This window comes from Wyeomyia smithii, chromosome 2 (genome assembly GCF_029784165.1).
Source record: "Wyeomyia smithii strain HCP4-BCI-WySm-NY-G18 chromosome 2, ASM2978416v1, whole genome shotgun sequence".
In the NCBI taxonomy this organism is placed as follows: Eukaryota; Metazoa; Arthropoda; class Insecta; order Diptera; family Culicidae; genus Wyeomyia; species Wyeomyia smithii.
In genome coordinates, this window is record NC_073695.1 from 163,786,712 (window position 1) to 163,807,037 (window position 20,326).

The window sequence follows — 20,326 nt, forward strand, 5'->3', positions numbered from 1 at the left end:
AGAGGTGCAACCGGTTCTTTGCGTGGTTTAACGTTAACAGTATCTCGTCTATAACTGGTTCCTTCGACTTCAACCATATACGATCAATCTCCCAGTCTGTTTTTCACTATTCCAGGAGTCCACACCTTAGATGATTCCGGTCTAAGTTGGACATACACTGGAGAACCGATGTCCAGTTCGGGCAGGCGCCGAGAATGTTTATCGTAGTCATATTTTATCTTCTGTCGATTTTTTAAAATTGCTTCCGGCACGTTTTCGACGACACTAGGTACCAAGTTCGTACCCGGCATAGGAATGGCACACCTCGTACCACGGGAAAACAATCTCGATGCCGGACTACTACCGATGTTGTTCGGTGTATTACGCCAAAGCTGAAACGCCAACCACAGGTCCTGACCAGATTCTGCTGTCTTCTTGATTAAGTGCTTTGCGATTTTTACTGCAGCCTCGGCTTTCCCATTTGCCTGCTGGTGATACGGAGCCGAGGTGGAGTGCTTAAAGTCCCATTGCTTGCTGAACTGCACCATTTCCTCATTGACAAAATTTGAACCATTGTCCGATATGACCCTTTGAGGTGTTCCGTGACAAGCGAAGTTGCGTTTACATGCCTGAATGACTGACGAAGGAGTTAAGTCTTTGAGGATATCAATTTCAAAATAGTCGGTATAATGGTCCACGGTTACTAGGAATTTACGTTGCTTTCCTTGATACACTTGAAAGAAGACATCCATTGATACCAGCTGGAATGGATATACTGGTATAGGATGGGATTTCATGGGAGGCTTTGTTTGAGATGCAGCGAATTTGGCACAAGTTTCACATTCCTGGATACGATTCTTAATTTGATCATTCATTCCGGGCCAGAAGATGTTAGATCTGGCCAGCCTCAGCGAGGCTTCGATTCCGGGATGGCCCACGTGAAGCTTTTCAGTTAACATTCGACGCAGCGAGCTTGGAATCACGACACGATCCCCACGAAACACTAAACCGTCCTGATAGGAAATTTCATGGCGATGCTTGAAGAAAGGCTTCACAGAAACTGGAAGATTGCTGATTTTCACCGGCCAACCTTGCTTGGTATACTGAATTACTGTTTGTAGTACTGAATCTTCGGAAGTTTTCTCCATGATGTTGTTAATCCGATCGTCCGAGATGCTTAGAAAACTGCTTAGATCGATGCTTTCGACGTCTCCGAAAACACGGTAGATATGATGCTTTTGAAATTGTGAATAGTCCGCTTTAGAATTTTCCGGAGCACGAGAAATAGCATCAGCAAGAACATTATCTTTGCCAGAGACAAACTGCAGTTGGATATTGTATCGTTGCAAATTCAAGAGCATGTGCTGGAGACGTTTTGGAGCTTTCAATAGAGGTTTTTGAAAAATGGTGATTAGAGGCTTATGGTCCGTTTTGACAACAGTTTTGGCATTTCCGATAATCAGTTGGTCAAACCGTACACATGCGTAGAGCACAGCCAACAGTTCCTTCTCTATTTGTGCGTAGTTTTGCTCCGTCGGCGTTAGTACTCGAGAGGCATATCCTATCACACCTGCGTCCTGGTACACAGCAACACCTAACCCATGAGAACTGGCATCGCACTCGATCCAGAGCGGTTTGTTTATATCGTAATACTGGAGATTTCTGATATCCGACACTAGCGCTTTAACTCTGTCAAATTCCAGCTGGTACTGCGAATTCCACAACCAAGGGTCTTTTTCCGACAGCATTCTGCGGAGGGCATGTAAGTTCGAGCTTAGGTTCGGAATAAAACGACTTAGGTAGTTAAGCATGCCTATGAAACGTTGTAACTCCTTGCGATTCGTGGGAGATGGATAATTTCTGATAACGGACAACTTCGAATTGTCAGCTTGAAGGCATTTATCCGTCAACAAATGTCCAAAAAATTTTACTGATGGCTGACAAAGCGTAAGTTTTGAACGATTGAGTTTCACATTAAGCTGGCGGAAACGATCCAAAAGCTGTTGAAGACATCGATTGTGGTCCTTCATAGCCTCTTCTAGAGTTTCACCTCGACCGAATATCAAAACATCATCAGCGAGACATTCAACTCCGTCTAACCCCTCCAAAACCTCTCTCATTTTCATTTGAAAGATTTCAGGTGCTGAAGAAATCCCAAATGGTAATCTGACCCAACGGTATCTCCCAAAAGGGGTCCAAAACGTGGTCAACTTACTACTCGCCTCATCCAATACCACCTGCCAAAAACCTTTCTTGGCATCTACTGTTGAGAAGACTTTGGCATGCGAAAGCTCAGGCAGCACTTCATCTAGTGTCAAAAATTGTAAATTTGGACGTTTTAGAGCCTTGTTTAGGGGTATCGGGTCAAGACAGATTCTGAACGACTCACCTGTAGACGATCGGTTGACCAGCAGAATATTGCTCACCCATTCGGTATGCTCCTGCTCCTTCACGATGATCCCGTTCTTCTCCAGATTATCTAGTTCTACCTTTAATTTTCCCCGAAGTGCGATCGGAATCCGACGAGGTTGCTGGATCAGTGGTGGCACCATCGGATCAACCTCCAGCTTCACTTCTCCTTCGATCCTTCCATAGCCGCTGAACACCTCGTCAAATTTATCCACAATGCGATCCGCTTCGATTCGGTGAATCTGCCAGACATCCGAATGATGTTCGGTTTTTCTGGTCGCTTGTAGGACACCGTATTACAAAACTTTACGAGGCCCAACACATCACACACATTTGCTGAGAGAAGAGGCCGGTGATCAACATCGACAACTTGCAACACCAATGTAACTTTTTGTTCTTTATGCTGACACGGAATTTTTACTTCACCGAGAACAGGGATTGGGTTGCCACCAAAGCTCTGAAGTTTGAAGTCAGAGGGCAAAATCTCGGGTTCAGTTTTGCCATAAAGCTTTCTCACCCAGTTATACCCAATCAGACTCGTGTTCGCGCCTGTGTCCAGCTCGCACTTCACTTTCTTCCAGCGACCGTTCAACTTGAAACGTATATCCGCCAAGACGTGTCCACCTTGCGAAGCATTGTTGTAAATTTTTCCAATCTGGCGTTCTTCACCCGAATCTTCAGCTTCACTGCTCACAATGGATTCACTGCAGTCACTATCGTCAGAGTTATTCACTTTCTTTACTCTTCGCTTCTTAACAGCACCCTTGTTTGTTGGGCACATCTTCTCAAAGTGATTTTTTGCTTTACACTTTCTACACTTTTGTCCAAAAGCGGGACACAAACCCTTTTCGAAAATGTGTCGTCCTCCACAGAACTTGCAGTATTTTTTATCAACGTTGCCTTTTCTGGTTTGTATGGAGTTCACTTCACTTTCCTGTTCACCCCCAAGCGCCTTAAAACGCCGAACCGAAACTTCTTCGAGTCTACACTCATCTACCACTTTGTGGAAGGTAATGTCTTTGGAAGTAATCAACCGCTTCCGAAGATGCGGCCACTTATTAGCAGTAATCACTTTATACGTAAGAAACTTTTCTTCAAATGCCCCTAACTGGCACGGCTTAGCTAGCATTTTCAACTTCATTACAAACTCATCAATCGGCTCTAGTTCTTGCCTAGCCGATAAAAATTCGAACAGATCTAAATATGTATTCCGTTCGCGAACCACTTTAGCTTTTATTGCTATCAAAGCTACCTCCGGCGAAGCACGCTGGTCGTCTGTTAGCTCAAAATTAAAATACTTTCGGAGAGCCTCAAAACCGATCACTGATAACAAGAACCCAACTTTCTTGGAATTTTGATCAGCCGGCCACAGGTTCATGCCTATTGCATTAGCATAATTGTTCCAATTACGCTCGAAAAAATCGAAATTATCACCCATGTCTCCCTCCAAACATAGCGGAGGAGGCTGTGGGACCGGCTGAGATGCACTAGCAATCGGCGCAGGAGCATTCACTTGCAAGTTAATGATACGTTCTGTCAAAGCAGCAAACAAAGCGTTCTGCCTTTCAAGCAGTACACGAAAATCTTCCATCTTGGTTTTACTCGGTACCGACACGAACACGAAAATTAACCACACGGTCCTCCAATGAGGTTCAATACATTCATCGTCTGGATACAACCACCGACCGTCCCGCTACACGCACACCAACGCTTATGCGACGAGAGATAGGAAAGAGAAAAAAAACGTAGGCCTCAGCCCCACGCCGGAGAGAATTTTCCACTCGCGAAAAACGATTTTCGAGATATTTTCACTTTCCAAGGCGCAGAAAACACTACGCGACCGCTTCTGACACCATGTTGTATTCATGAAAGAGATACAAGAACCTTCTTTAACTCTAATAAAAGATCGAATAATAACCAGTATGTTTATTCAGTGTCTTACACATGTGGGTCCTTGAATAACTGTTCGTACATGGTGAATTCGAACTACTCTACTTCTCGTGAAGCGAGGGGCAGGTCAAAGTATAAAAATAATTGAATAGGTAATACAACAGTAGGAATTCTAAACAACCTGTTGTCAATGTGGGTAATCAAAAGACTTTCAATACTGTTCAGGCATCACCAGCACTTTCATTAGCAGGTGTGTCTGTAGGTAATAATTGAAATTCAGATAACAAATAAACAAATAATCCTGTTCAGGCAACACCAGGCTGTTCATATGCCAGTGTCCTTTCAGGTAATATTTAAAATTCAAACAGTAACAAACCATTCGTGTTTGGTGCTGAAAAGTCAGCCAGTTTTGATTTAGGTAGTCCAACTCCCGAAAAAATTGAATACCTACAACAATCCATGCTGCAGCTAATGTCCGTTTTGTTGAACTGTAACTCGATGTACGAGGCTGTTCAAGAAGGTATAAAATTTACAACTAATATTGTTATGAAATTGGAATTCAGCAATGATTTTAAATAAGGCTGTAAATTTTCTAAATTGGAATGCTCGCTCTTTAAAAGCGAAAGAGGATGATTTTTTCAATTTTTTAACTGTCCACGATGTGCATATTGCAGTTGTGACTGAAACGCTTTTAAAGTCAAATATTGAACTAAAAAAGAACCCAAATTATATGGTTCATAGATTTGATAGAATTGATGTTGCCGGTGGCGGAGTTGCAATAGTTAGCCACCGTCGAATAAAACATCGTGTTTTACCCCATCTTGAAACCAAAGTTATCGAGAGTTTGGGAATTGAAATTGAAACAAGTATTGGCATTTTATTTATAGCCGCAGTGTATTTGCCTTTTCAATGCACTGGTGAGCGAAAAAATTATTTCAAGGGAGATTTGCAAAAACTCACAAGAAATAAATCTAAATTTTTAATCATCGGTGATTTTAATGCGAAATATCGATCTTGGAATAATGCTCAAAGCAATTCCAATGGAAAAATATTGTTTAATGATTGCTGGGCTAGATTTCATTCAGTTTTATTTCCAAATGGTCCTACATGTTATTCTTTTATTAGGAATCCATCTACAATTGATTTGGTACTAACAAATCAAAGTCATTCATGTGATTTATTAACTCATGCTGACTTTAATTCTGATCATCTTGCCATAACATTTTCTCTTTGTCATGAAACTATTTTAAATCCCACTAGATCTGTGTTAAATTATCACAAGACTAATTGGGATAGATATCGTTCTACGATCGAAGAAAATTTGAATAATGATATTATTTTACAAGATAGTGCTGACATTGACAGAGCATTAGATAATTTTAGCAGCTTAATTCTCAATGCCCGGAATTTATCAGTTCCTAAGGCTCGAGTGAAATTTAATGCACCAATTATTGACAGTGAATTTCAACTTCTTATACGTTTGAAGAACATACGGAGACGACAATACCAAAGATCTCGTGATCCTGCTTTGAAAATTATTTTTCAAGAATTACAAAAGGAAATTGAACATAGATTCACTCTCTTGCGAAATGAGAATTTCATGAGAGAAGTTGAACAACTAAAACCTTATTCAAAACCTTTCTGGAAGCTTTCGAAGGTTCTTAAGAAACCTTCGAAGCCCATTCCAGTCCTTAAAGATGGTGATTGCATTTTTCTAACGAATGAACAAAAATCTCAAAAACAGCAGTTTGAGAATGTTCATAACTCCAATTTGAACGTAGTAAGTCCTATTGAAAAAGAAGTGAACCAAAAGTATGATCAGATCACCCACCACCCAAGAATTTCTTTCCGAAGAGGTATTGGAAACAAGCTTGAATGAGGTGCGAACTATTCTCAAAAAATTCAAAAACATGAAAGCACCAGGAGATGATGGGATCTTCTATATCCTCATCAAAAGACTTCCCGAAAACTCTTCAAATTTCTTGGTAAAAATTTTTAACATATGCTTTGCACTAGCAAATTTTCCTACGAAATGGAAAAATGCCAAAGTCACACCAATTTTAAAACCCGAAAAGAATCCAGTTGAGGCATCAAGTTATCGACCAATTAGTTTACTTTCCTCTATTAGCAAACTTTTTGAAAGAATAATTCTTAATAGAATAATAAAACATATTAATGAAAACTCAATTTTTGCAAATGAGCAGTTTGGTTTTCGCCATGGGCATTCCACTACTCATCAGTAACTTAGAGTAACAAATATGATTCGAACTAATAAATCTGAAGGCTATTCGACTGGAGCTGCTCTTCTAGACATAGAAAAGGCATTCGACAGTGTTTGGCATAAAGGTTTAATAGCTAAAATGGCAAATTTCAGTTTTCCGCTTTACCTCACGAAAATGATGCAAAGTTATTTAACTGACCGCACTCTTCAGGTTAACTATCTAAATGGTAAATCTAATAGATTGCCTGTTAGAGCAGGTGTGCCTCAGGGGAGTATCTTGGGCCCAATCTTATATAACATTTTTACTTCTGATCTTCCTGATGTACCACCAGGTTGTGAACAATCTCTGTTTTGTAACGATACAAGCATTTCCGCAAAAGGAAAAAGCCTTCGTGTTATATGCAGTCGGCTACAAAAAAGTTTAGATATATTTTCTTCATACTTGCTGAAATGGAAGATTTTTCCTAATGCTTCTAAAACACAGTTAATTATTTTTCCTCATAAGCAGAGAGTTTCATTTCTCAAACCCACCCATAACCACGTTATTAAGATGAACGGTGTTGTTTTAAATTGGTCTGATCAAGTTAAATTCGTAGGGCTAATTTATGATAAGAATCTTACTTTCAAGGAGCACATTGAGAATATCCAAACAAAGTGCAATAAATATATAAAATGTTTATATCCTCTTATCAACAGGAATTCTAGACTTTGTCTCAAGAATAAACTGTTAATTTACAAACAAATTTTTTGGCCAGCAATGTTATATGCAGGCCCCATCTGGACAAGCTGTTGTGCAACCAGGAAGAAGACACTTCAAAGGATTCAGAATAAACTTTTGAAAATGATTTTAAAGCGTCCTCCCTGGTTTAGCACGAATGAGCTACATAGGCTCACTAATGTAGAAACATTAGAAAATATGTAAAGCCAAATTATCAACAAATTCCGACAAAAATCGTTGCAATCCTCAATTGCAACGATTAGCTCACTTTATAGTCAGTAAGATAGTTTTAAGTTTATTTTAAGTTTCGTTTTATTCCTTTTTTTTTCTCTGACAAGTAGGTTTAATAATTTTTCTACAATTACATTAACTTAACTGCGAAACCTAATAACATTCAATAATATAAAAAAAGCGTACAAATATATATATAATAGTGTTGAAATGTCACCATTTGTGGCAGAACACACAATTTATTCTGAATAGATATTTTAGTACATAAATAAATCATTACAACCGCCCCCCCCCCCCCCCCCCTATTAAAAAAAAAGCATAACTCCATGAAACGTAAGTTTTGGAATTGAACACAGCAGACGAAATCGAAACAATCCATACACTATAAGCCTTAAGAATATATTTGAGCTGCTCAAATGGTTGAAATTGCTGCTCAAAAAATGAACGCAAGTGTTACACCAGTAAAAAAAATTGATTTTCACTCAGACTTCTATATCTTTCTAGAGAAGAGGCAAAACATAAACGTGTACGACTTGTACGAATGCGTAAATAGGTAACTTACCTTTAATTTATCTATTGCTCCTAGTATCATCTCGCTATCTCCTACTACAATACACCGCTTTTTTAACATTTCACATTCTATTTCTAACCAATTCATAATTTGAGTTACTGAACGGTCAAAATTATTGGTCAATGCAGCAGCTACAGCTTTTGCACGAGACTTTGCAGCAAATGATCCTGGTATGTAACCCTCGGAATCTATGAAAAAATATAGAACGAATGTTTATGATAATGTTTATACGATACATACCATATTATAACTTTCATATACCTTGATTTTGCACCTGCTCGCTTGTATTTTCTAGGTTATTAAATCGTGTGTTATTCAACGCAGCTAATGCATTCACAACCTCATCACAATGAGTAGAAAGTTCTCTTGTAACCTAAAAATTGCAATAATTATTTGATGCATCATTAAATCATAATAAATTTTTACTTTTTCAAAAACGCTCATTATTTCAGACTTATTATCATTGGTTTTATTTTGAGATGCAGCGCCCACCTTTAATTCAAACTCCTTTTGCATGACCTGAAACAGTAGAAAACATTTCAGATAAACCCAAATAAAACAAGACAGATGCAATCTACTATCGTGATCGGTAAGCAACTTCTTTCTAGACATCATTCGTACCGTAATAGTGTTTTTTATAATATCTACCTGTTCTCTACTTAATGTTTCCCTCAAGGTCTTATTTACCGCAAAATCAATATTATCGAACTTTGGCTTTTATCACGACGGCAAAAAACAAATGGTGAATAATATTCTTCCAACAAAAACATACACTATATAAATCTGACAAAACAAATTGTGATAATTATTTCACCACTGCTTTAGACTTCCATTTGCTTTATGGGATATCTGTCCAATGTTATATCACATATGTGTGATATACAACAATTATGTCAAGTCCATGTAAGCAAATTTTGTCGCCCAGTATTGTTGAAAATATTGCGCATGCGTGTTTAGTTGCAATATTTCAAAATAAACTATAATATAAGCAGCACGTGAAACAAACGTGCGCATGACTTTACAGCTCAGCTTGTATTTTCGTGGAAATAGTATTTGACATACCTAGTAAAGCAACACAAAAAATATTATTTTGGTATTACTATTGAAAAATATTTCTATCAAACACTAACACACTGAACAACAATATCTGTTTAAAATATTTCAGTAACTAAAAGCTTGCAAATGAAAACATGCGAATATCAATAAACATAGTTGCATGCTTATAGCTCTGTTATTTTTAAACAGATTCATGAGATATGAACTGAATATTTACAATAACTGACCTTTGTGAGAAGCTAGATTACTGGAAACAACTGTTAAAAAATGTGTGAAAGTTAAGGATGTCGAGCGTTAACAATTCAATGAATGCATTTCCTGGAGATACATTATAAAATTATAGCATGAGTCTACTCTTTTTTGTGAACGTTTGTTGTTACCGGCAGACTGACGTGTGGTGTGCAAAATGCATTTATATGGTACTGGAATCGAACGTTTCTAACTTCTGTTTTCTACGGTGTCCTCGTGAAACATGTGGCTCGGATTTTTTGACCAACGAATCTCTTTATTCAAAAGACCATTGACGCACTATTTCAAAAATTAATTTGAAGTTCATTAAAGTAGCACCTTAAAAATATTTCAGATATTATTCAAGATCGTTTGGTACTAACTTTTTTTTTTTTCATTAAACTTCAAGTTTTGTGCTAAGGGCAAAAAAATGTAACACTATACACTAAAGTCGCTTTTTACGCGGGAGATACGTGTCAAGATCGTTTGGTACTAACTAAAAATTTTTTTTTTCATTAACATTTCAACGAAAATAATAAGGCACGAGAAACAAATTCGTCAAATTTGGTGCTAAGGGCAAAATAATGAAACACTATACACTAATCTCCTTTTTTACGCGGGGGATAAGTGCCGCGTAAAAAGGAACTGCGTAAATCCCAGAATCCCCGTAAAAACCACGGAAATTGCGGATCCCGCGTGAAAAAACCGCGTAAATTCCGGAATCCGCGTGAAAAATCTGCGTGAATTCCGGAATCCGTGTGAAGAAATTACGGAATCCGCGTCAGATGAAAATACCGCGTAAATTCCGGAATGCGCGTAAAAAAAACGCATAAATTCCGGAATCCGCGTAAAAAAACGCGTTAATTCCGACCTTAGTGTATTAAAATTGTACAGTAGTAAGCTATTATTATGCCATTAGCTCAAAACAGGGTTAAAGCATTCGGAATATCTTAAGTAAAAAAAAACTGGTATGGAATAAACGTTGTTGTTTTAACAGTTACCTTCATGTCTAGTAGCCTTTTAGTTAATTCTTCTTCAGTACGTTCGAGTAGTGGTTTAACTAGAAAAACTTCAATATTTTTAGAAATTTCCGACCTTATACTTGCTAAATGATCAATACTACATGCTTCAAAGCCATCGTACTGTAATACTCTAGAAACAATCAATAATTATGAATCCAGAATTTAGCACATAACGCCGACGCATGTTTGCTTACCCAGGTAGGCAAAGGTTTTTCATCAAGGTAATATTTTTCGATGATTCGTGTTCGCTCAACAAATTGGTGGCCTCCTGGCTGCCGCTATTATTTAACGAAACTAAAGCAGCAATAGTCTCATCAAAGTGAATCGTCAAATCTCGCATTCCCTATTGGAAACATAACATCATATATATTATTAATGTGTTTAACGATGAGTCTAATAACTTCATATATCACCTTTTCCAAATTAGTCATCGTGTTTGATACGTTATTAGACGGAGTAGCTTGAGAAGCAACTCCTATGGCTAACTTAACCTCTTCTTGTCGTTCCTTAATGTCTAATATACGCTTGGTTAATTCAACTTCGTTGTCTTTAGTAAATGGTTTTGACAGTAGGTCACATATCCGTTTAAGTACCTTGGTTGAAATTTCATCCAAATCTATTGGTTTCACAAGGAGTAAATCATGATATGTATCGCTACCTTCATTTAAATTATGTGATGATTCCTCGACCGCTTTACAGTTCCTGCAAGTTTGTATTTATTAGATTCACTTAAATTTGTATATAGTATACGTACGACAATTACCTTGACTTTTGAACTTCCTTGAATTTGTCTCGCAATTGCGCTTGTGTATCCATCAATCTTTTTGTTAGCGATTCTGATTTACCATGAGTTTCCAATATTAGTGTGTCTCCTTGTGAAATCAGCGTCGCTGCGTCTGGAGCTATCGTAAGCTTTAGATTTTCTATCACTCCTGAACCATCATCGCAGTTGTCAATTTTTCTACGTGTTTGCTCCAGTTTTTTAATCATGTACTTCGCAGTTTTATCGAATTCAGTTACGCGCTGCTCAAGCGAAGTTAATGTTTTATATGAATCATACTGATAAATACTGGGACTTAACGGTGTTTGTTCTTCCGGAGATGAAATTTTAAAACTTTTCTCAGCTAATTTACTCGGTGTTTCAATGCGACTCTGCAAAAACAAATTTTATTCAATTATACAAACATGAAAAATTCGAATAATTAGTGTTATATTCAGATATTCAGTTATATCACTAAAGTTCGGCGGTGACTTCCGGTAGCGATTGGAAGCTTTACTATTGAGCAAATCCGTGCCAAATGATCTGATAATACGCGAAACGTTGCTATCTGAGTATTTTCCACGTACGGATTTTTTTTAGACTAAACTAGACTGTATTAATATAAAAATTTTGTATTTTTTTTTTAATTTACCAAACTTAAATTTAAAATAACTTAAAAACAGATGAACTCCAGATGTTAATTCCCAGATAGTTTTTCGACACAATAAAAGTTTTCTGAGCTATAATGCTTTGAATGAAACCAATACCAAAATGCATACGCCCTTCACTCTTATGTTAATACAATTTTCCACCCGTGCAAAATGCTTAGTTTACTAAGCCAAATACGTGCGCAAAATTTTAATAAAATTAAAAATGGACCATATTCGGCGATATGTCATTTGGCATGGATTTGCTCTATAGCTTGAAAAAATATTAATCCCAAAGGAACTTCTAACATAGTTGACTTAACAATTAATACAATACTAAAAAAATTTCACATAAACAAAATAATCTTGATTCATAGAACTTTAGCGTAATCGAGTAACTCTGTCAATGTTGCTTCATAGTCAAAATATTTGAATAATTCCAGTAACTAAATATTTCATTCAGTTATTTATTTTCTACATAAAAAAATAATTTTTGAATTCAGTAATATAGGAAAAGAAATAACACAGTATGATGCATGCTAAACAAGCTGCGTTATTTCGAACTTCAATAATCATTAATTCCAACTGCAGCTAATTATTCTGAATGCCAATTGTCCTGTTGAAAAATTCTGATAAATCAAAATATCTTAAAATGGTTTTTTGTTTTACTGATTTTTTTGGCATCTAAACTATTTGTTTACTTTCTATAGCCATAGAATCATCAACTCGTTTTTCTACAGAGTATACAACCCGGAAATGCGCAGAATATTTCAAGTATCGTATAAACTAAAAGTTCGGAAAAATAATAAAACATAATTGAATAACACTGTAGTAATCGTATTTTTCCGATGGTATCACATCGAGATAATAAAGCAAATTTTAACAATTGGCAACTAAACAATTTACAAGGTAATGTTTTGAATTCAAACATAAAAACAAGTTTCAAAAAATACATTTATATGTTTCATTTAAACTTGATATTCAAAAGCTGCAATTTGGTTTAGGTTTTATCATGAGGTTTTATCATGAGAAGTTGCATGTTGCTAAATTATTTCATGTCAAGGACTACTTTTTATTGAAAATTATGTAAATTGTTCCTTAGAATATGTAATTTGTTGTTTAGAATGCAAATCAAAATATATAAAAAATGCTCCGAAAACTACATTGTAATTATATTCATAATTGGTTCTAAACAAGAAATTGAACCACTCAATTTGTTATGTTAATGATAAGTACCGTGTCACTATCAGAATCCGTAGCCATTTCGATTGAATATCTTGGAATATCTTCATCCTCAGAGAACACAAGTGGTTCATCATAATTTTCTTTATCCGAATTATAAAAACTGTCTCTCTCCAGAGCGTTTTGAGTACACGTAACTTTTTTCAATTTAGAAGTAGTCTCCAGGATTTGATGAGAAAGTGGCAGTAATTTGTTTGGGCGTTTGTCCGCATGGTTATCAACGTATTGTAATATGTTGACACTATTTTCAATTACGTTCGATATTTTCTTTTTTTCTGGCATTGGTGAAGAACAGCTTGTATCGGTATCCGATGACGCATCAATTATATGAACAGTTTCAACATATTCTGGTTCGAAAGACTTGCATGTTTCTAGTATATTAATCGTATCAATTACTTGGCCTTGCTTCGGTACATTTACATTTTGCACGGACATTTTAGGACTAACATTTTTTTCTTTGATTTCAACCACAGAGCATTCGTTAGAAGTATTATGTAGTATGTCAGATCTTGGCGATGATGGCGATCGTTTAATAAAAACGCTTGAAAACAGAGAGCTGGTCTCTGCAAGCCGGAAGGTGGTTGGTAAAAGGTCGGGTAAAGCGTTTGAAAGTTGATCACTGTTTTGCATTTGTTCTTCTGGCTTTGAACTGGAAATCTTTATACGACGTTGACGAACTGTGTCACTAAGTACTACAAACTCGCCGTCATCCAGTACATCACGACGAGAAGCTTTCAGTGCGTCCTGTAATATTGTACATATATCTTTTAGAACTTTTACATTTGTTACGTCATGATATGGTTTGTTATTAACACCAACAAATACTATACATAACATAATGATTATAAGATTTCTGATGATCGATTTATAAAAACCTTGATATGACTACTATAACAACCTGTTTTAGCAATGTTTAAAACAATTAGAATATTACAATTATTCATAAAACATATAACATAACTAGTACCAGAAAATTCAAATGAACAAAGCGTATCTAGAGATTATGATTCCATTGATCATTTTTCTACTCCTTGCAAGTGTGGTTAAATTCACGATTTTCTGATACATTTCAAACAAATGCGAAACATTGCAGAACTTGCGACAATGCATAACTGGAACATTTGCGGATGATAATGATTGGTTAAAATGAAGAAAGAAAGAAACAGATGCAGCTTTCTGGCCTTTTTCATTTCATCTAGATCAGTGCTTCCAATCTTTTTGGCTCCGCGGCCCCTTTAGTTCAACACAAAAACACAAAGAGCTCCGCGGCCCACTTTGCGTAAAACAGAGAGCTTCGTGGCCCCCAAAAAGAATTCCAATTTCGATCAAGCACGAAATTTTTCATTGTGTATTATAATATACAGGGCGTTAAGGAGCACAATTAAAATAAAAAAAAAAAATCTTACGCATATGGCAAAAGCTTAACTACTGCAGAGTTAATCACTTTTGACGTGGAACTTTGTTTCCTATACTGGGATCAATTGTGTAAAAAAGGAATTGAAACTGGCAACTGTTGGGTATAATTGGAATATTGAAAAAAAGTTTCAAGGACAAATTTACGCGAACAAGAACCTATCACATTCACATCACATTCTCGAGCCCGAGCATTCCTAGCACAGACAGTATGAATAGACACCAACCATTTCCTATGATATTCTCTTTATCAATATCAAAAGAAAAATTGACAGTCTCCCCGTCGTTGTATGATACAACGCTTCCAGTTCGCTTATTTTTCGCTTTTCCTGCTGCACACATTGTCTGCCTTAATGAACTCTCCCCGTCCTTATAGGTCAATTTATGTTTGCTTCCATGAACTTAGACTAATTAGGTGTCTTGAAGGTAAAGGCTTTTCGAAAAGTTCGAAACAACTCTTTTCTTGAACAATTTCTAATTCTGCTGTTAAAACGTAATAAAAACTGATGTCTTGAAAGAAAACGTGCGGTACACTTCTATTTGTACATTTCTATCGTGTGCAATCGAGGAATGGTGATTAAAAGTTTATCTCATGAATATGATTACCATAAATTACCCAACAAAATTTATACATATTTGCAACGGTTATATCAAAAGAGTTCATTTCTATACAGCCGGCAAATGCTTGTGAATTCTTTGTCCATTGACTAAGATTTATTCAAAATCTTTTTTAAATTTTGAACATTGTAAGATAATTATCTCCCAGTTGGTCTCGAGTTACGATGCCGGCCTAACAAGCCAGTCGTCGTAGGTTCGAGTCTCGGCTTGGGAGAAACTGTTAGTGTCAGTAGGATCGCAGCGCTAGCCCCGCAATTGTCCTGTACACTAAACAGTCGACTGCGAAGTCTGTGTATAAATAAACAGAAGGTCAAGTTCCGAATCGGAATGTAGCACCAAGGCTTCGCTTCTTAAGATGATATTTTTCATTTGTAACTTGATAAATAATATATTAGCTGTCCTCGTAAAACAGTGAATGTAATTGAAAAAGAACAAAAATTAATAGGGGTCTTCACATCGAGCTCGTATACGAATACCCAGCCGCAAACTGTGTATCTTCCATTACTCGTCAATGGAGGTGAGTGCTCTACTCAAGCTGGCTTTTCCCTACTCCAAAAGATATTCGGCCCCGTTATGCTTCGCGGTTGGGCCAAAATAAATATTAGAGTTTAAAAAAATGGAGGTGAGTGTTTTTACGGCTGGGTATTTGTTTACGAGCTCGACATGAATACCCATAATCTTTTTGAACTTCAACTTCGTTGTAACTGTTGATTGCTACGATGTTTTTTCTGGAACTTTTTGATAGTTAATTTTGTTTAACATATCTTTTTATGTTTGCCTTTTAATGAATTTATGTAAGAGCTGTTGAATTATCAATTTCTTTTAGGATAATTATTACTTTTTGAACAACCCTAATATTTCTGAGCCACCCTAATGAAGCTGGCAGGACTCGACAATATAAAGACAAATTGTATAACCGAGTTGCGCGCTGTATATGCATGTACAGAGATGCGTGGTAGAAATCGGAACAATGATATTGTGTTTCACATTAGCAATCGCTAACGGACCATGTATGATATTTAGATATAAGATACTAGATTATATGGAATAAATTACTTTTGGAATCTGACAAAACTAAAAGGTATTATTATTATTTGGTATGTCGATTCAACAAGAGCTTCCATATTATTTTAAAAGTAAGATCCATACAATAAATTCGAATTAATCAGAGTTAAATAAGGCAAAATTATTCATTATGATGACGTAAATATTATTGGATTTAGATTTTGAGGAAATAGAGTTAATTCTGATATAGATACATTACGAGAAATTCTTGGTGCTTCTTCAACAAGAACGATATGCTTGAGCCTTGTAAAAAATGTTGTTTGCACAATAGAATTCTATAGGCAATTCTTTCAAGTATTGTTAAAAATATTTCTAAAAATAGATTTTAAGGGAAAACTGAGAATAAAAATACTTGAGTCACTGAGCAACCAAATTGATTCTGTTTGCGGACTCTGTAACTTTTGTAACAAAAAATCTCTCTTATTACAGTGTTTTGTCCCACGTCACTATTTCATACAACCCTAGGGCTGTATACCTTGTAGTATTTTCAGTTTCCGCTTAAATATGACTTTTACGAGGTTTAGCACAAGTAAAGGGTGATTTTTTAAGAATTTGGTTTTTCTGTTAAAATAAAAACGCATAAAAATTACAAAACTGTATGAAGTCTTTATTTGAACCGATAAATTGGTTTATGCCCAAGCATGGAAATTTTCACTCACTGGCAATATTTCATGCAAATGTGTTCTTTGATTCATCAGGGATCGTTCAATTGTTTCCATTCGCGTACAAGTTTTCCATAGAAACGCTGCTGATTGTTTTTCGCTTATAAAAGTTCCGAATACCATAGAAGGAGACTGAATGATACAAACACGATAGTATTTATTGTATCCAAGTTCACTTGCATTCAACGGTATCGCGAGAATCTTTGAGCTTTTATCGCCAGTGATGAAATTATGAATCCAAATGAACGTTAGATTGCGTTCAACTGTTTGCTTACCGGAGCAAGTAGGTATCATCAATGCTTACGGAAATGGTAGCATGGTGCATTAGCATGTGATATTTGAAAACACTAGGGAACATCGCGGTATATCACGGTGAAAGCACGACGTGGAGTAGCCGAATTACGCCTGCAAGCAACCAATATTTGAAAGAATCGTTGCGATCGCTCGAGTGCAATCGATTACGATTCATTCGTGAAACACTCGCTATATGTTGCTAGCTCCACCTAAAGCGGGCAATACTGAAACAAAATCATCAAAGGTAGCTACCATATATTTCTTTGCTATAAGTTGTCTCTTGCATGCGTGAGAATGTGTAACTTTTAATAGCGATGGTTTGCTGGGATTGAAAGCTTATGAATAGAAAGTTCAGAAATGATACTTGAATAATTGTTATGCGACACGATTTTTTCCATCCTTGTTTATGCCATTTACTTTTTAAAGATAATTTTATTCAAATGTTGGTCACGGCTACGTTAAAAATAGTCCATACGAAAAGTCCAATTATGGGTCACTTTTTCGAGCATTTCGTCTGGTATCTCGCGAATAACGCGTGTAATGTTGTCTTCCAAGGCTGGAATTGTTGTTGGCTTATCCGCATAGACGAGAGACTTAACGTAGCCCCACAAAAAATAATCTAGCGGTGTTGAATCGCATGATCTAGGCGGCCAATTCACCGATCCATTTCGTGAGATGAATTGCTCACCGTACTCATTCCGCAATATGTCCATTGATTCGCGCGATGTGTGGCACGTTGCTCCGTCTTGCTGAAACCACATGTCAACAAGACCCAGCTCTTCCATTTCCGGCAAAACAATTAGAAATCATCACGCGATAGCGAGCGCCATTGACCGTAACGTTGCGATTTGATCATCTCTGAAGAAGTACGGACCAATGATGCCTCCAGCGTGTAAACCGCATCAAACCGTGCATTTTTCTGGAAGCATTGGCGATTCTTGTATTGCCTCTGGTCGCTCTTCGATCCAAATGCGGCAATTTGCTTATACCCATTTAACCAGAAATGAGCTTCGCCACTGAACACAATTTTTCGGTAAAAAAGTGGATTTTCGGCAAGTTGTTCTAAGGCCCATTCACCAAAAATTCGACGCTGCGGCAAGTCATTCGGCTTCAATTCTTGTACGAGCTGTATTTTGTAAGGCTTTACACTAAGATCCTTTCGTAAAATCTTCCATGTAGTCGAATAACGTCGAAGAGTAAAACTGATTTGAAATTTCGTCACAATAGCTTGAATAGCTTGCTCAATAGGTCGATTATGACGACCATTAAATGGTCGTAATGCGCGAAAAACATTTTTCACAGAGGTCGAATTTTGCTAATAAAATTCGATTATTTGTAAGCGTTGTTCAGGCGTAAGTCTATTCATGGTGAAATGGCAAACCAAACTGAGTACATTAGACTTTGGCAGCTGTCAGAATTCCCGCGTGAACTGTCAAATTTGAATACACGAAAAACCAAATAGCAAAAAAATCACCCTTCATTATGATCGGAAATAGAAAATCGTCGATTTAGAGAGAATAAAAAGCACTTAGAGATCAGAACGACTTGAACTGCCTTACAGAACGGTCGCGTTTTACCAACAGCTCGGAGCTTGTCTTAGACTACCGAGAGATATTGGAAATTTTCCGCTTTCAACAGGTAATCTTTTTCTGAAGAGTATCTGTTGAATCGCAAAGTATTGAATTTGTTTTTAACGAATGATTAATGTGTAAATTTGTGTTGACAAAATTTGTTTGGAATGCCAGGACGAACCAAAAACGCTCACTTTGATGCGGCTACGAGGAAACGTGAGGCTTCCTCCGAGTGATTCAGAAAGCAATAGGTATGGAGTTCTCTCCTCTATACGTGATCAAGAATTTGAAACTTCTCATTCTGAGCAAAATGCCGGTATGAAATAAGCTAAAGTTCCACCTATAGTGGTAACAATTGCAAATTTTAAAGCTTTTCGTTCAGAACTTCATATCATATCTTGTTGTTGTGAAAGTTAATTTTCGAATTGACCGCCGAGCCGAATCTTTCAAAGGCTATAAACATCTATTACAGTATTTGACTGAAAAGATGTACAAATTTTATACCTATGATACCAAAAACGAGAGACCGTTTAAGGCTGTTTTGAAAGGTCTTTCAAATGACCAGACTGTTGAAGAAATTCAAGATTGTTTGACAGAATTACTTGGTTTTTCCCCCAACCAAATAATTTTGATGAAACGAAAGTCAACTGCAAAAATTATTAATACTGGAATACACCAGGAAAATTACTTGGTACATTTTGATCGTACTAAAGTAAGTAATTTAAATTTTTTAGAAAAAGCACGTGTTTTATTCAATTTGCGAATAAAGTGGGAAAACTTCAAGAGACATGGAGGCATCCATAATCTCACGCAGTGCCGGAATTGTCAAGCTTATGGTCATGAAACTCGTAACTGCCATATGACAACAAAATGCATGATTTGTGGTGACTCTTCTCACACAAAGGACATCTGTCCTGCGGAAGAGACCACTGATAATTTCAAATGTGTAAATTGTGGGGGTAAACACAAATCAAATTTCTTTGATTGTCCTGTTAGGTTATTTAAAATAATTAATTTAAAAATTATTTCTTCCAGACAGCGTAGGTATTCAAAACAACCTGTAGTCAATAATATTCATTTGGGTTATCAAAAGACTTACAATACTGTTCAGGCATCACCAGCATTTCCTGTAGCTAGTGTGTCTGTAGGTAATATTTCGAATTTAGAAAACAATATATTGAAAACAAATAATCCTGCTCAGGCACCACCAGGCATTTCATATGCTAGTGTCCTTTCAGGTAAAATTTCGAATTCAAACAGCAACAAGCCTTTCGTGTTTGATGCTCCAGCATTGATTTTGGTAGTCCAACTCCCTAGAAGATTGACTACCTACATCAATACATGCTACAGCTAATGTCCGCTTTGTTGAACTGTAACTCGATGAACGAGGCTGTTCAAGTAGGTATAAGATTTACAACTAATATTGTTATGAAATTGAAATTCAGCAATGACTTTAAATAATGATGTAAACTTTCCAAATTGGAATGTTTGCTCTTAAAAAGCGAAAGAAGATGACTTTTTAATTTTTTCAACAGTCCATGATGTACATATTGCAGTTGTGATTGAAACGCTTTTGAGGTCAAACGTTAAACTAAAAGGAAACCCACTATATAGTTCACAGGTTCGATAGAATTGATGTTGCCGGAGGTGGAGTTGCAATAGTTATCCACCATCGGTTTTATCGTGTTGTGAAACAAACGTTAATGCAAGTTTGGGAATCGAAATCGAA

General features: G+C 36.6%; 1 protein-coding gene across 12 annotated transcripts in view; it reads right to left on the minus strand.

The window, feature by feature from the left end:
* LOC129722818 (dystrophin) overlaps positions 1 to 20,326 on the minus strand; it is a 340,136-nt gene that overhangs the window by 189,593 nt on the left and 130,217 nt on the right. For 8 of the 12 annotated variants that reach the window (XR_008727654.1, XR_008727655.1, XR_008727656.1 and 5 more), the window contains 8 exons: positions 12,969 to 13,718; positions 11,089 to 11,477; positions 10,739 to 11,027; positions 10,520 to 10,668; positions 10,305 to 10,455; positions 8,446 to 8,538; positions 8,281 to 8,392; positions 8,011 to 8,207 (listed from right to left, as the gene is read on the minus strand). Coding sequence is in view for 9 of the 12 variants with exons in the window: in XM_055676595.1 (XP_055532570.1) it covers positions 8,011 to 8,207; positions 8,281 to 8,392; positions 8,446 to 8,538; positions 10,305 to 10,455; positions 10,520 to 10,668; positions 10,739 to 11,027; positions 11,089 to 11,477; positions 12,969 to 13,718 (2,130 nt within the window). In the remaining 3 variants the exon portion in view is untranslated. Of the gene's footprint in view, positions 1 to 8,010; positions 8,208 to 8,280; positions 8,393 to 8,445; positions 8,539 to 8,667; positions 8,809 to 9,302; positions 9,394 to 9,455; positions 9,601 to 10,304; positions 10,456 to 10,519; positions 10,669 to 10,738; positions 11,028 to 11,088; positions 11,478 to 12,968; positions 13,719 to 20,326 lie in introns of those variants that run through there. The other 4 variants (XM_055676597.1, XM_055676602.1, XM_055676603.1 and 1 more) reach the window with 4 other exon arrangements.